Source organism: Lepidochelys kempii, chromosome 7, assembly GCF_965140265.1.
Source record: "Lepidochelys kempii isolate rLepKem1 chromosome 7, rLepKem1.hap2, whole genome shotgun sequence".
In the NCBI taxonomy this organism is placed as follows: Eukaryota; Metazoa; Chordata; order Testudines; family Cheloniidae; genus Lepidochelys; species Lepidochelys kempii.
The window spans coordinates 81623051-81637422 of record NC_133262.1 but is presented as its reverse complement, the minus strand read 5'-3'; the positions used below and the strand labels follow the sequence as shown (position 1 = coordinate 81637422).

Here is a 14372-nt window from a genome sequence, read left to right as displayed (position 1 = left end):
TTTATAACCGCAGAGTAGGATTTCAAGGCTGAATGACTGTATGTATCAGTTCTGTGCCTTTAAGTGTCAGTTTTACCTATCCACTTTCACAAATTACTAGCCTCTACTGTAACAAGCACTATAAACTGATTTAATGAATAAGTACTTACAAATTTAAAACCACCAATTACAACTGACAAATATGTAAGCATATATAAAGAAAAGAGCCCTGTAACATAATTTTATTACAACAGACTGAGAATAGAGAGAACTTTGACATATACTCAATTTTCACTTCCTAAATTTTTCACAGATGAAATACAGATTTGCTTATGTGAAATATATTCACATTGTTTTTGTGAAATTTTGCCATTGAGAAAATGGCAACATTTTATGCTCACAACCCTGATCTCTTAATTGGTCATCATCTAGGGAAGACTTGGATCACATTCCTGTATCCCTTCCAGTCCTGCTTTGCTCATTTTCTAGGTCTTCAACTCTTGGGTGGGCATAATTAGATGCCCTGGCATGTTTTTTCAGTTAGCAATTTGACCAGGACAGAGCTGTGATCCAATATACTGTACTTCATAGCAACCACTGATGCTGCCTCTAAGCTTCATGGACCTTGTTAAATATGTTTCAAAACACTTCTTAAAAACTCTGTTATTGGAAGCCAAATTCAGTAGTGAGGAGCTCAGTCAGAAGTTTACAAAATACCATTATCTGCAATCGTTATTATAAAAGGAGCAGAGACAGTCACACATTCCTTAAAAAGCCAAACGGACTATAGAAAATTTCCAAAATGGCCAAAGAGACAAATCTTCAAAATTAGTATAAAAAGACAAAGGCAGGGGACTGAAAATAAAGACGCTTCAAAAGAAGCCTCTCTTTTAAAGGACTGATTGGGCAGCCTAGTACTAGAGCTATTCTACTGGCTACAGTAAGATTATATGGTTCTTTGCTCTGTGTGTGTGTTTGTGTATGACAAAGCACAGACAAAGCAAGAAACACTAAAATGGAAAGGCTATATGTGCTCCTTCTGATCAACTTTTTGAATAAAATTCTATTGGGGTAGGTCGGAATCTATTTTTCATTCCATTGTTTGTCAAGTGTATTTTCATGTAAACCATTTCTTCCTATTAACTTGCATGAATGCAGTCTTCTGTTACAGAGCACTACAGATGACAATGTATAACTCAGTAACTGCTGTTCTTTCCTCTGCAGTTACTATTTCTCTCATCCCTTTAAAATGAGCAGCATAAGTTAGTAAACTTCAACTTATGTTTCAGACATAGGCTCAGTTTTCCCAAGAAGTATATTTTTAATTACTACTTCCATCTTACTTAAAGTTCGTACACTAATTATTTTGAGATTACAGAAACAAAACCCAAAGAGATCAAGAGTACAATATGCCCTTGTAATTTTTATAAATAAAAGGTATGTTTTTACACCAATAGTCCTCTCTTCACTACCACAAATTGTAAAATAACATTTTAGGAAATGTTTTAGTAGGATTTTTCATCCATCATATAAAATGTCAGATTGTGATATAATCCTTATTAATGAACATTTTATTCTTACCATTGAAATACTGTCCATGGCAGCAATGAAATGTTAGTTAAAAAAGGAGTACTGACACTGAGATACGTGGCGTGACTAAAGTATCAATACTCTCTGTCACTGACATTTTATTCCTGCCACAAATTGTGGTGATAGTTCCACTACACAAGTCAGATTCACATGAAGCCCGACAAGCATCAAACACTTATGGCCAAATTCATCTCTGGCATAACTCCACTGACTTGAATGGAGTTATATCAAAGACAAGTTTGGCCCCATGGCTTAAAGAGATAAAAACCAATAAATGAGTTTTTATTAAACTCAGAAATATTTTTCAACTTAATGGAGATTATATGACTTTTAAATTTAACTACAAATTAATCAGTCACAGATCTATTTTCTTAAACAAAGCAGTGCTCAAATGAACCTTTTTTAGCTATCTGTGTGTATGTTAGAGAGTGCTCTCATAGAAATTTCATGACATGCAGCCTGTTTATAGCACTTCAAATCCTCATGACACTTACAGAATGGTTGTGTGTGCCAAATCATGCAATGTGATTCATAAGTAAAATTAACTTATCAGAGAGGAGCCAAACAGTTTGGAAAAAATTTAGACCTCTCTTAGCCTGAGCGGATAAGGAGGGGCCATCTGCCACCAATATGAAGGATGTATGTTATACCTACTACTTTAGTAATTAAAAAAAAAAGAGAGATGCAGAAGGAAGCATGGAGAGAAGTCCTCACAATCTTTAGCTCCATGAAAATAATTTAATGGTCCTCACCCCAAATACCTATTGTATATCTGACTTGTAGCTAAAGTAAATGTGACTCACTGTTTCAGAGTTTTTTGGGGGCAGGGGTTAAATTGTAATTCAAATTAACTTTTTAAACTATACATGCTTTGGAGCAAGGCAGTTGTTTTCTATGTGTTCATGCAATGCCTTGTACAATGAAGCTGGATCTTCGGTGGCCTCTAGGTGCTACCTCAACATAAATGTTAAATAATAATAAGCTAAGTGTTTCTCTCTAGCTGTGAACTCAGTTTTGGGGTCAGTATACCCAGATTTTGTGTTGTCATTCTTTGATTTTTCCTTTTTTTATGGCATTGCATAAAACTGATATAAAATAAAAGGGATAAAGTTTGGATACATTGAAATGTCTTTGTAGATAAGCTTAACCAACTTCACCTAGTGATGTGCTTAATTTCTTAAATCTTCCTGAGGCATTTGGCATTGCCTCATTTGCCACCTGTGGGCTTATTTACACTACATTTTACACACAACCATCTTTACATTAAGCCCTGGTTGCCTCAATGGTTTGGATGGGTCCGGATAAGTATCCAAATCAAAACAATCAAATCTTCAGAGGCTCACTTACCACTATTTTAAATCAGCTTCTTGTGCCACCCCTCTTTCTGTCCCTCACTGATTACCCACAAATACTTGCCCAATTGGTAGATTACACTACTTCACCATTTACACCTGTTTTCTGGCCCAGTTCCACCCAACATGATTTACACTACTATTTACATTGCCATTGTATTCGTTCCATAGTGTTTTATTTTTCAATTTGACTTATGAATGTCAGACATATCCAAATTCCAATCATGGACTTCTGCTCTTTTTGTATTTCACCTAGTATCTAAACTTCTTATCTCTGTAACATCATCTGACCTCCACCCATTCAATGTGGTGCTTGGTCCCCCTCTAATGGTGGTTGCTGGGCTACAGGTATAGGTTGATAGGTCTCCTGCAGCCTTGGTTGACAGAGCAGGATCTTTTAGCTCAGGCAGTAGAGGCTCATACTTTTATATCCTGAGGTCTTGGGTTCATTCCTTATGGATGATGATCCACAAAGGGGCTCTGTGTTACACCTTAAAAATGGCTTTCCTGTCCCTGGATGGCTGTTGTCCAAGTTTCAGAGAGAATTCCTGCAGAAGACACTGAGTGGGATTGGTTTGGCTAGTTCTGTAGTTTGTAATTTTTAGTAATTACAGTTACATAATTAGCATTAAAATACAGTAAATAATTTAATTTTGCAAGTCTCTATGTTACATCCACTAAGTGTAAGAGTTCTCATTTAGAAAGAAAAATTACAATATTATAAATGCAACATTAAAATATAGATACAAAATGTATCTATATACAACTTATCTATGTAAGTGTATCTCTATATAACGTGTGTATCTATAAATACACATATATATATATTTATATATAAGTGTATCTATATACAAAGTATACAAATCCATGGTATGCCCACATCTTGAATACTGAGTACAGATGTGGTCTCCTCATCTCAAAAAAGATATACTGGCATTAGAAAAGGTTCAGAGAAGGGCAACTAAAATGATTAGGGGTTTGGAACGGGTCCCATATGAGGAGAGATTAAAGAGGTTAGGATTTTCAGCTTGGAAAAGAGGAGACTAAGCGGGGATATGATAGAGGTATATAAAATCATGAGTGGTGTGGAGAAAGTGAATAAGGAAACCTTAGTTACTTGTTCCCATAATATAAGAACTGGGGGCCACCAAATGAAATTAATGGGCAGCAGGTTTAAAACAAATAAAAGGAAGTTCTTCTTCACACAGCGCACAGTCAACCTGTGGAATTCCTTGCCTGAGGAGGTTGTGAAGGCTAGGATTATAACAGGGTTTGAAAGAGAGCTGGATAAATTCATGGAGGTCAAGTCCATTAATGGCTATTTGTCAGGATGGATAAGGAATGGTGTCCCTGGCCTCTGTTTGTCAGAGGGTGGAGGTGGATGGCAGGAAAGAGATCACTTGATCCTTGCCTGTTAGGTTTGCTCCCTCTGGGGCACCTGGTGTTGGCCGCTGTCGGTAGACAGGATACTGGTCTGAGCCAATATGGCCATTCTTATGTTCCTATGTTAAAAATATCAGTTAAGTCCTTCCTTATAACAAGTACAAAATATTCTTACAATGCCACTTTTACAAACAGTAAGTCAAGTGCTGAACAAACAGAGTGTAAAGAAACTTGATCATTTACAGGGAGTAACTGGATTATTAACCCTTTTTCTTGAAGTAAACAAACAGTGAGCTGGAGTACTTGTGGCACACGGCTGTTACTCTGAAACAATGAGCTGTAGTTCATGAAAGCTTGTGCTCAAATAAATTTGTTAGTTTCTAAGGTGCCACAAGTACTCCTTTTCTTTTTGCGAATACAGACTAACATGGCTGCTATTCTGAAACAGTTTCATGTTATACAAGTGTAAAACTTGAAAATGGAAAGGAGAAATGACACTGCAGCAAAGCCTAGGTTTTCATCACATTGCACTCTATTTCCACATATAGTAACTGAAACTTATAACCACAAGCACATGAACAAGTCACTGCACATGGAATTAACCACATACAGTGTGGCACTGTCAAATCAGGTACAAATACATGGCAGTATATCAATACCATTAAAAAATAAGAGAGATATGTTCCAAAGCGACTCACACCTGAGACAAGGAGCCTGTCTACACAATGAGTTAGCGTACAGCAAGCCAGGATGTGAATCTACAGTGCACGACCTTGTTGCATACTAACTGGTTGTATGGCCCTTACTACAGCACACTGGGAGTTCTGTAATGCTCTTTGCCATATTCCCATTTCAAATAGCAGTATTTCAGAGAACACTATAGACACAACAAGTGGATACTGAATACTGCTGTACAAATGTAATTTTAAAAGAATGATTTTTATTGATGTCTCAGATGGTTCTGGAGATATAAAAGCTGAGCTAAATAAGGGAATTTTGTGTTTGGGTTTAGAGGGAAATTTACAAATGAATTCTGTTGCCATCAAATAACTCATATTTTATTTGTATACATTTTCTGGGGTCAAAGTTGTCTCCCTGATACCTCATTGTTGCTATAATAACATGCTTTAAGTGTTCTCACCAGAGCTGGTCAAATAGTTTTCTAAAAATTAATGGACACTTTTGCAAACAAAAATGCCAAGTTTGGTTTGCTACGGTTCGTGAAGTTGTATTATTTATTATGAATAGGTGTTCAGACAACTGCTGGGCATTTGTGAAAATATCTGTGAATCCTAAAGTTTGGCAAATTTTAGCACAAATGATTATTTGTCTGAAAATTCATACTGAAGTATGTTATTTACTATTCATTATTCATCCTTTAAAAAGAGTTTTCGTCAGCCAATCAAAGCAGAAATTATATCATGTATCTTAGCTGTTCCATCACACAATGGAAACAATGAATAGTCAAAGTGAACAGTTTATGAACAACTCAGTCTGAAAGTTTGGAGTGTTATTGCTGTGTTGGTCCCAGGATATTAGAGAGATAAGGTGAGTGAGGTAATATCTCTTTTTGGATGGACTTCTGTTGGTGAGAGAGACAAGAGACACAGAGCTCTTCTTCAGGTCTGAAAGCTTGTCTGTTTCACTCATCTTGTCTCTTATAGTCTGAAAGTTATTTTTCTAATTATTCAGCAAAAATTTACAAATGAGAAATATATTTAAAGAAAATCATCACTGTATGAATAATTCATTAGGCAAATAAGTGGCTAAATTAACATTGAATCATATGCATAATGAATAGTTCAATCAGGTCTAGTGGTCATAGAGTAGACAGTGTCCCCTCCCTACATTACTATTTCCAATCAGATCCCTTAGGAAACTTCCAGTCCCCACCCCTCAAATCATTCAGGCAGTCTCAGGGATGAGAGGTTCAGTTCAAGACTCCAGCCTCTAATATGATAATCAGGATATTTTATCTCAAACCTCTGACTTCTTCCATCTTGCCATTGAGTCAGAAGAACTAGACTGTCTGATTTCTTGCTACTATTGACCATTTGGTGGCAGTTATTCCTATTAATCCATCTGTCTCTGATGGAAATTCTTTGCACCCATCTCTCTGCAGTACTGAAACTCATTGATTTAGAAGCACTGAAATCATGATAACATTTTGGATTTAAATTACTTGTTTAGAAAAGTGCTTGTTCAGCAGCAGTAATGACAAGCTAACATGTGAAAAGTAAATCAGTAATAACAAAACCCACATTGCAATCCCAATATCTGCTAAAAGTTAATTGACATTTACCTCAGATAGTGGCTACAAAAAGTAAATGCACTCTTGGAAAAAGAAGGATCACTACCATTTGCTTTGAAGCCCAGCAAAAACATAAATCAAAATTGTAGCTGCAGACAACCCATGATACTGTGTTCCTTTTAGGCATTCTTCTCTAGGTCATCTATTCCACCACTTTGTGTGCAGAAGGCCAGTACATTCTGTCAAGATGGCTGATACCAGCAATGTGAACCGAATGTCAAATGATAAAGTTAGTTTCTATTCTTTCTTAATACTATCTTAACACAGGTTTATGAATCAAAAAAGGAACCTGTTTAAACAACATTTTGTGTTGACAATCATTCTTTTTTGACATCAGTGGAGTTATTCAGATTTACACCAGTGTAAATGAGGTCAGAATAACTCTAATAGATCAAACCAACATGATGGAACTAAGCACTTCTAAACCTGGAGTTTCAAAGTCCAAATCAAAACTTCCTTCAATTCAAATTCATTCAAATTTGGTATTTGGATTTAGGAATTATAGGTTCCAGGCAATAGCTTGTATCCAAACCTCAGACTAGAGGTTGTAGTTTGAACCATCTCTTCTACACAGTTTTTGAAATAGTCTTTGTAGGGGTATATTTTTAAGACCCAGGTTGTACCATAGAAACAAATTACCTTTCTGCCACTCAAATACTCCATCAGAAGCCATGCTGTCACATCCAACATGACAATCCATGCCCTCATTCCTCAGGCTACCTTCCACGAGTTACTACTGACACACTCTCGTATTAACTTGTGCCAGAATGTCCTACAGGCCTAGTAGTGGTGGGGGGGAGGGGGGTGAATTATGATTTGGAGAGAAGCCATTGCCCTTCTCTAACCACAGACTATTAAAGCAATTGAGCATTCAGAGAGGGGCTTCTGCAAGGTTAGGGGAAGGGACAAGCATTCCATGAACCCCACATTAAATTCTGCTTCATGAACTGGTGATAAATTCCTGCTTTCCAGAGGCTGCTGACTTTTTTGTATCTGTCTTTCTTGGCTATTAGAATATAGCTGTCTCCTCCTTGCATAACTTCTCAGCCATTACATTAACCAACCACACACCTTCTTAAAAAGTGCTACCCTCAAAGTAGACTGATCTCCAATACTTTTTCTAATCCATGGTCAACACATTTCAGCATCTACAGGCAACAAGATACCTTCTTTACTGTCATTGACAGCTCTATACACCAGGCCAAAGATACCCAATATTTTTAGTGAGTTGTATGCTCAAGTCCCCATAGCTCATTGGAAGTTGGTCCACAAGTAAATTATTTTCGGATTTTATTTTTCCTGGAACTAATGACTATGAGTGAGTCAGGATCATTGTATATGGAAATGTATAATATAGACCGATGCAATCAAGCAGCACAAAATACCACATAATGCTCTCACTCATTCTCACAAAGTTACATCTCATAGGACCCACTTGTCTGGCTCCCAGTGTGAGTCAGTGTGGGTCTTGTGGAATTTTTTAAAATGTATTATAGGAAAGATCCTTGAAGGCAAAGTGCCTGGACAAGTCAGCCCCGGAGTCTTTGGAATCTGAGAAGTTAGAGATTTCTTCAAAGTAGGGAATTTATATCTAGGACTTGGCAATGTTTCCCCTCTAGTCTCTTCAGGAAAATCAACTCCCTTACACTACTATCTTCTTTCATCCTCTTTCTCTTCTACCAAACAAAGAGCTGAATTCAATTTGGCATTTGTGATGATGGAGGCTGAACAAGAGGAGTACAAAGAAAGGCTCAGAGGAAACTGTTAATCAGAGCAGTGAGTTTGGGCAGGAAACATACTGGAATGCACATTGCTACCCATTAAGATGCTTCCCTTTGATTTCAGCCTAGAAATAATATACCCCTACCTCCTCTATTAATAACAATCAGTTCCTGTGGAGGAAGGGCACATTATTGCTATTGAGAAACTTAGCAAGAAATTCTTTGTGGCACCATGGGTTGTGACCTGGTTGGGGGTTCAGAAGCTAGGCTCACCAAGAATAAAAATGATCTGGCAGTGTCAGATAAGAATGGAGCCCCATACATTTTGGGACTTAGAATCATAGAATCATAGAATATCAGGGTTGGAAGGGACCTCAGGAGGTCATCCAGTCCAACCCCCTGCTCAAAAGCAGGACCAATCCCCAATAATATCATCCCAGCCAGGGCTTTGTCAAGCCTGACCTTAAAACTTCCTTAAAAACTTCTAAGGAAGGAGATTCTACCACCTCCCTAGGTAACGCATTCCAGTGTTTCACCACCCTCCTAGTGAAAAAGTTTTTCCTAATATCCAACCTAAACCTCCCCCACTGCAACTTGAGACCATTACTCCTTGTCCTGTCCTCTTCTACCACTGAGAATAGTCTAGAACCATCCTCTCTGGAACCACCTCTCAGGTAGTTGAAAGAAGCTATCAAATCCCCCCTCATTCTTCTCTTCTGCAGACTAAACAATCCCAGTTCCCTCAGCCTCTCCTCATAAGTCATGTGTTCCAGACCCCTAATCATTTTTGTTGCCCTTCGCTGGACTCTTTCCAATTTATCCACATCCTTCTTGTAGTGTGGGGCCCAAAACTGGACACAGTACTCCAGATGAGGCCTCACCAATGTTGAATAGAGGGCGATGATCACGTCCCTCGATCTGCTCGCTATGCCCCTACTTATACATCCCAAAATGCCATTGGCCTTCTTGGCAACAAGGGCACCCTGCTGACTCATATCCAGCTTCTTGTCCACTGTCACCCCTAGGTCCTTTTCCGCAGAACTGCTGCCTAGCCATTCGGTCCCTAGTCTGTAGCTGTGCATTGGGTTCTTCCGTCCTAAGTGCAGGATCCTGCACTTATCCTTATTGAACCTCATCAGATTTCTTTTGGCCCAATCCTCCAATTTGTCTAGATCCCTCTGTATCCTATCCCACTTCTTGTCTTCTTGGAAGGATTTCTCATAGCTGAAACGTGGCCAAAACCAAAGGATTTGTTTGTAGATGCTCATTCCTTTGTCCTTATTACAGGAATGTGCTGCCGTGACTGCTTCTTTCTGAGAAGTAGCAATTCTTGGGGAAAAAGGCTGGGAGAGTGGAAGACAAAGATTTTTTACTACAAAAATCTCGGTATGTCTTTCACTTGATGCTGAAGCCTGTTATTCTTGTGAGAGAAATGATAAACCTAGTTGGGAATGGCGACTCTGAAGATGCAAGAAAGACCCTGCAATATATTTTAAAAGGGACTTCTAAACTATGAAGAAAATAGTAGATGACTGTCTGAGCTATTGGGCTATTTAAGATACTGTCAATATTAATTGGGAAATAAAAGTAAATAGCATGACTTTTCGTTAGAGGATAGGTTGAATTCTCCTTTCAGTCACTGTGATGCATCCTCATTGCAGTCACTGGGGTTGCACCCAGGTGACTGAGAACATTTAGTCTATGGGCTATCTTTAAACAAGTTTAGGTTGAGAAACACTAATAAAATCTGAGAATTTGAAGGTAAAAGTGAAAATTTTAATAAACTATTTCCCAATCTGTGTCCCTGGCATATAATGTTTAGCACTTTTATAGTGCCTTTCATCACCAAAGGTCTTTACAAATATTACCTAATTAATCCTTGACATTCCCCTGAGATGTAGGCAGAAACTATACCACATGGTTTAGCTGTTCAACCACATGGGTAACAAACAGTCATTAGTTAAAGCATTTCACAGCTGAAGACTCTAAGGTTACGTGACTTTCCCAAGGCTACAGAGGGAATCCTTGTCAGACCCTGTATTAGAATTAAGGAATTCCTGGCTCCGAGTGTAATAACTGAAGAGGGGATTTTTAATCTCTCATCATTTATATTATGCATTTATTAGTGAAAATCTCTTGGTCATACAATCCTGTACTTACTCAACCCAAATGCATTCAAACTATAGCAACAAGAATCATGCACATAGCTATTTTCACCTGGTTCACTTTGATTGATCACTCAGTTCCCATAAAAAGAACAAATCTTTCTCAGAAAGGAGATAACACATTTTCTAATTACAGAAGTGTAGCTCTTAACAGGTATCTCCTCTACAATTCAGAGAAAAAGCATGCCCCCTAAATGTCTTAAGTTTAAACAGCAACAACCCTCTGGATGATTTAAAGAAAGCAATTGTTTTTCCTAATTAATGTTAATAACCAAGATCAAAGAATTTCTGCTACAAACTTTTAAAACATATACACAAAACCATCTTAGAGGTGTAACACATCCACCTGCCATTACAGAAATGCAAAATGGCAAAAGTTGAATATGTTTACCTGACTTCAGGTGCTGGAATTCCTACCACAATGCAGTCCAACTGCACTTTGGTTCCTTCAGGAACTTCTCTGCTTTTCAGTTTTTGTGTAAAGCGTGGTGGCTGTCCGATGGGCTCCTCAAAATATAAAGATGTGGGTGCTGCCTCTGTTCTTAAATCTGTACTTTCTATTTGATTTATAGCTTCCAAGTTTTCCTCCTGTTGATCATTTGTTTTTTCAAGTATATGCTCTGCTTTATTATCCAAGTCTTGAGGTACTGGAATAGAAGGTCGTTCTCTCTTTTCTGACAGCTTTGGGAAACTAGGGCTACCTTCTTGAGCAGCCTTATTTTTAGATTCAAGTTTGCTCCTGTAGTTTTTGCACGTTTTAGGTCTTATTCTTTTAGAATTATGTGCTTTGAAAAGTGAAGAAAGCTCCTCAATAAAATCTGCTGCCTTGTTTAGGAATTCCTTTTTGGATTCTGCTTCAGAACCAAACTGTTGTTTCTTTAGATCCTGAGTGCTCTCTTTGAAACCTTTTGTTTCTGTGACATGATCCAGGCAAAAGTTTGAGTGGAGACCATTGTCTGAAGTTGGCAAAACTGTGGACTGGGGCACTTGTTTGTTTGAAACTGTTTTTCCACAGTTTTTCACTTGATCAGAGCTATAATGTACATGTGTCTGTTGCTCATCCTGTTTTTCAAGTGGATCTTGATCAATTGCTTGTCTTGCCAGATTTACACTTTCATCTAATTCTTCTTGGCTCAAAAAGGCAGAGAGATCTGGAAGGTCATCTTGGCCATCTACTTCCTCTGAAGCCCCAGAAGTACTGCCATAATGGAAAGTGTGTGGAGATGCTTCTGATCTACTTCTTTCACTGTTCCCTTGATGTCTGGTTTCAGCTAAATAACTCTCTCTCAGAAGTTGAGATATTGAAGTGGAAGATTCTAAACTGTTGTCTTGCATGCTGTCAACAAAAAGGACAAATAGGACCACACCTCAGCAATAGTAAATTAGTTACCAGCACAGAATTATATGCGTCTGAAAAGCAGAACACAAAGATTTTAAATTGTACTTCTATTCTAAACATTTTCTTTTAAAAATGGGCTCTTTTTATTAAATAGACCTGTTCTTGTGTAATTCAGAGTCAGATCTGCTTCCTTTGTGAACTAAAATCAGTTTTTATTACTTTTTACTCCTGTTAGACTTGCAGAACTATTCTATTCCCAGGTAATAGGTCAAGAAAATTGTTAAATAACTTCCAGTTGCAAAGCCTTTATGGTTGACTATGTGCAAGCCAGCTTTGACTTTTAGATTTGATGCTGAATTTGTAGGACTGACAATTAGGAGAAAAAACAAACAAACAGCTTTACGGTACTTATAAACTGAGCAACTTTGGTTTGAAATCACTGAGAGTCAATAAGTATATAACCCCACAAAGTCAATTTTTGGGGTTAAAACACACTCTAATGGTAATTTTTCATTGAAAACTCATAGAAAATAATATATTAAGTACATAAGAACAGCCATGCTAGGTCAGACCAATGGTCCATCTAACTCAGTATTCCGTCTCTAACAGTGACCAGTGCCAGATACTTCAGAGGGTATGAACAGAACAGGGTAATTTTGAGTGATCCATCCCCTGTCATCCTGTCCCAGCTTCTGGCAGTTGAAGCCTTAGGGACACCTGGAGAATACGGTTGTGTCTCTTAACATATTGGCTAATAGCCACTGATGGATCTATCCTCCATGAACTTATCTAATTCTTTTTGAAACCCGGTTACACTTTAGGCCTTCACAGTTTCCCATGTTCATCCCCTTTTACAGATCATTTATGAATATGTTGAACAGGACAGGTCTCCATACAGACCCTGGGGGGACCTCGCTATTTAACTCTCTAAATTTATTCCTACTACGCTGTCTATTAATTGCAGTTAACTCACCAGATTAACTCAAAAAAATTAATTGCGATTAATCACAGTTTTAATCGCACTGTTAAACAATAGAATACCAATTGAAATTTATTAAATATTTTTTCTACGTTTTCAAATATATTGATTTAAATTACAACACAGAATACAAAGTGTACAGTACTCACTTTATATTATTTTTATTACAAATATTTGCACTGTAAAAATGACAAAAGAAATAGTATTTTTAATTCACCTAATACAAGTACTGTAGTGCAATCTCTTTATCATGAAAGTTGAACTTACAAGTGTAGAATTATGTACAAAAAAACTGCATTAAAAATAAAACAATGTAAAACTTTAGAGCCTACAAGTCCACTCAGTCCTACTTCTTGTTCAGCCAATCACTACGAGAAACAAGTTTGTTTACATTTATGGCAGATAATGCTTCCCACTTCTTATTTACAATGTCACCTGAAAGTGAAGACAGATGTTCACTTGGGACTTTTGTAGCCAGCATTGCAAGCTATTTACGTGCCAGATATGCTAAACATATGCCCCTTCATGCTTTGGCCACTGTTCCAGAGGACATGCTTCTATGCTGATGAAACTTGTTAAAAAATGTGTTAATTAAATTTGTGACTGAACTACTTGGGGGAGAATTGTATGTTTGCTGCTGTGTGTTTTACCTGCATCCTGCCATATATTTCATGTTATATCAGTCTCCGATGATGACCCATCATGTTGTTCATTTTAAGAACACTTTCACTGCAGATTTGACAAAACACAAAGAAGGTATCCTAATGTGAGATTTCTAAAGATAACTACAGCTTTCAACCCAAGATTTAAGAATCTGAAGTGCCTTCCAAAATCTGATCGGGACGGGGTGTGAAGCATGCTTTTAGAAGTCTTAAAAGAGCAACACTCCGATGCGGAAACTACAGAACCCAAACCACCGAAAAAGAAAATCAACCTTCTGCTGGTGGCATCTGACTCAGATGATGAAAATGAACATACATTGGTCTGCACTGCTTTGGATCATTGAGCAGAACCCATAATCAGAATGGACGCATGTCCTCTGGAATGGTGGTTGAAGCATCAAGAGACATATGAATCTTTAGCTCATCTGGCATGTAAATATTTTGCAACACCGGCTACAACAATGCCATGCGAATGCCTATTCTCACTTTTAGGTGACATTGTAAACAAGAAGCGGGAAGCATTATCACCTTCAAATGTAAACAAACTTGTTTGTCTGTGATTGGCTGAACAAGAAGTAGGACTGAGTGGATTTGTAGGCTCTAAAGTTTTTCGTTGTTTTATTTTTGAATGCAGTTATTTTTTGTACATAAGTTGTAAGTTCAACTTTCATGATAAAGAGATTGCACTACAGTACTTGTATTAAGTGAATTGAAAAATACTATTACTTTTATTTTTACAGTCCAAATATTTATAATAAAAAAAATATAAAGTGAGCACTGTAAACTTTGCATTCTGTATTGTAATTGAAATCAATATATTTGAAAATGTGGAAAACATCCAAAATATTTAAGTAAATAATATTCTATTACTGTTTCACAGCACGATTAATC

At 37.4% G+C, this 14372-nt stretch overlaps 1 protein-coding gene across 1 annotated transcript in view; it reads right to left on the bottom strand.

Moving 5' to 3' along the window:
* The window catches only part of MYPN (myopalladin), a 115152-nt gene that overhangs the window by 76448 nt on the left and 24332 nt on the right, over positions 1–14372 (bottom strand). The window contains exon 2 of the mRNA XM_073353448.1: positions 10893–11837. Coding sequence (XP_073209549.1) covers positions 10893–11836 — 944 coding nt within the window. The 5' untranslated portion in view covers position 11837. The remainder of the gene's footprint in view (positions 1–10892; positions 11838–14372) is intronic.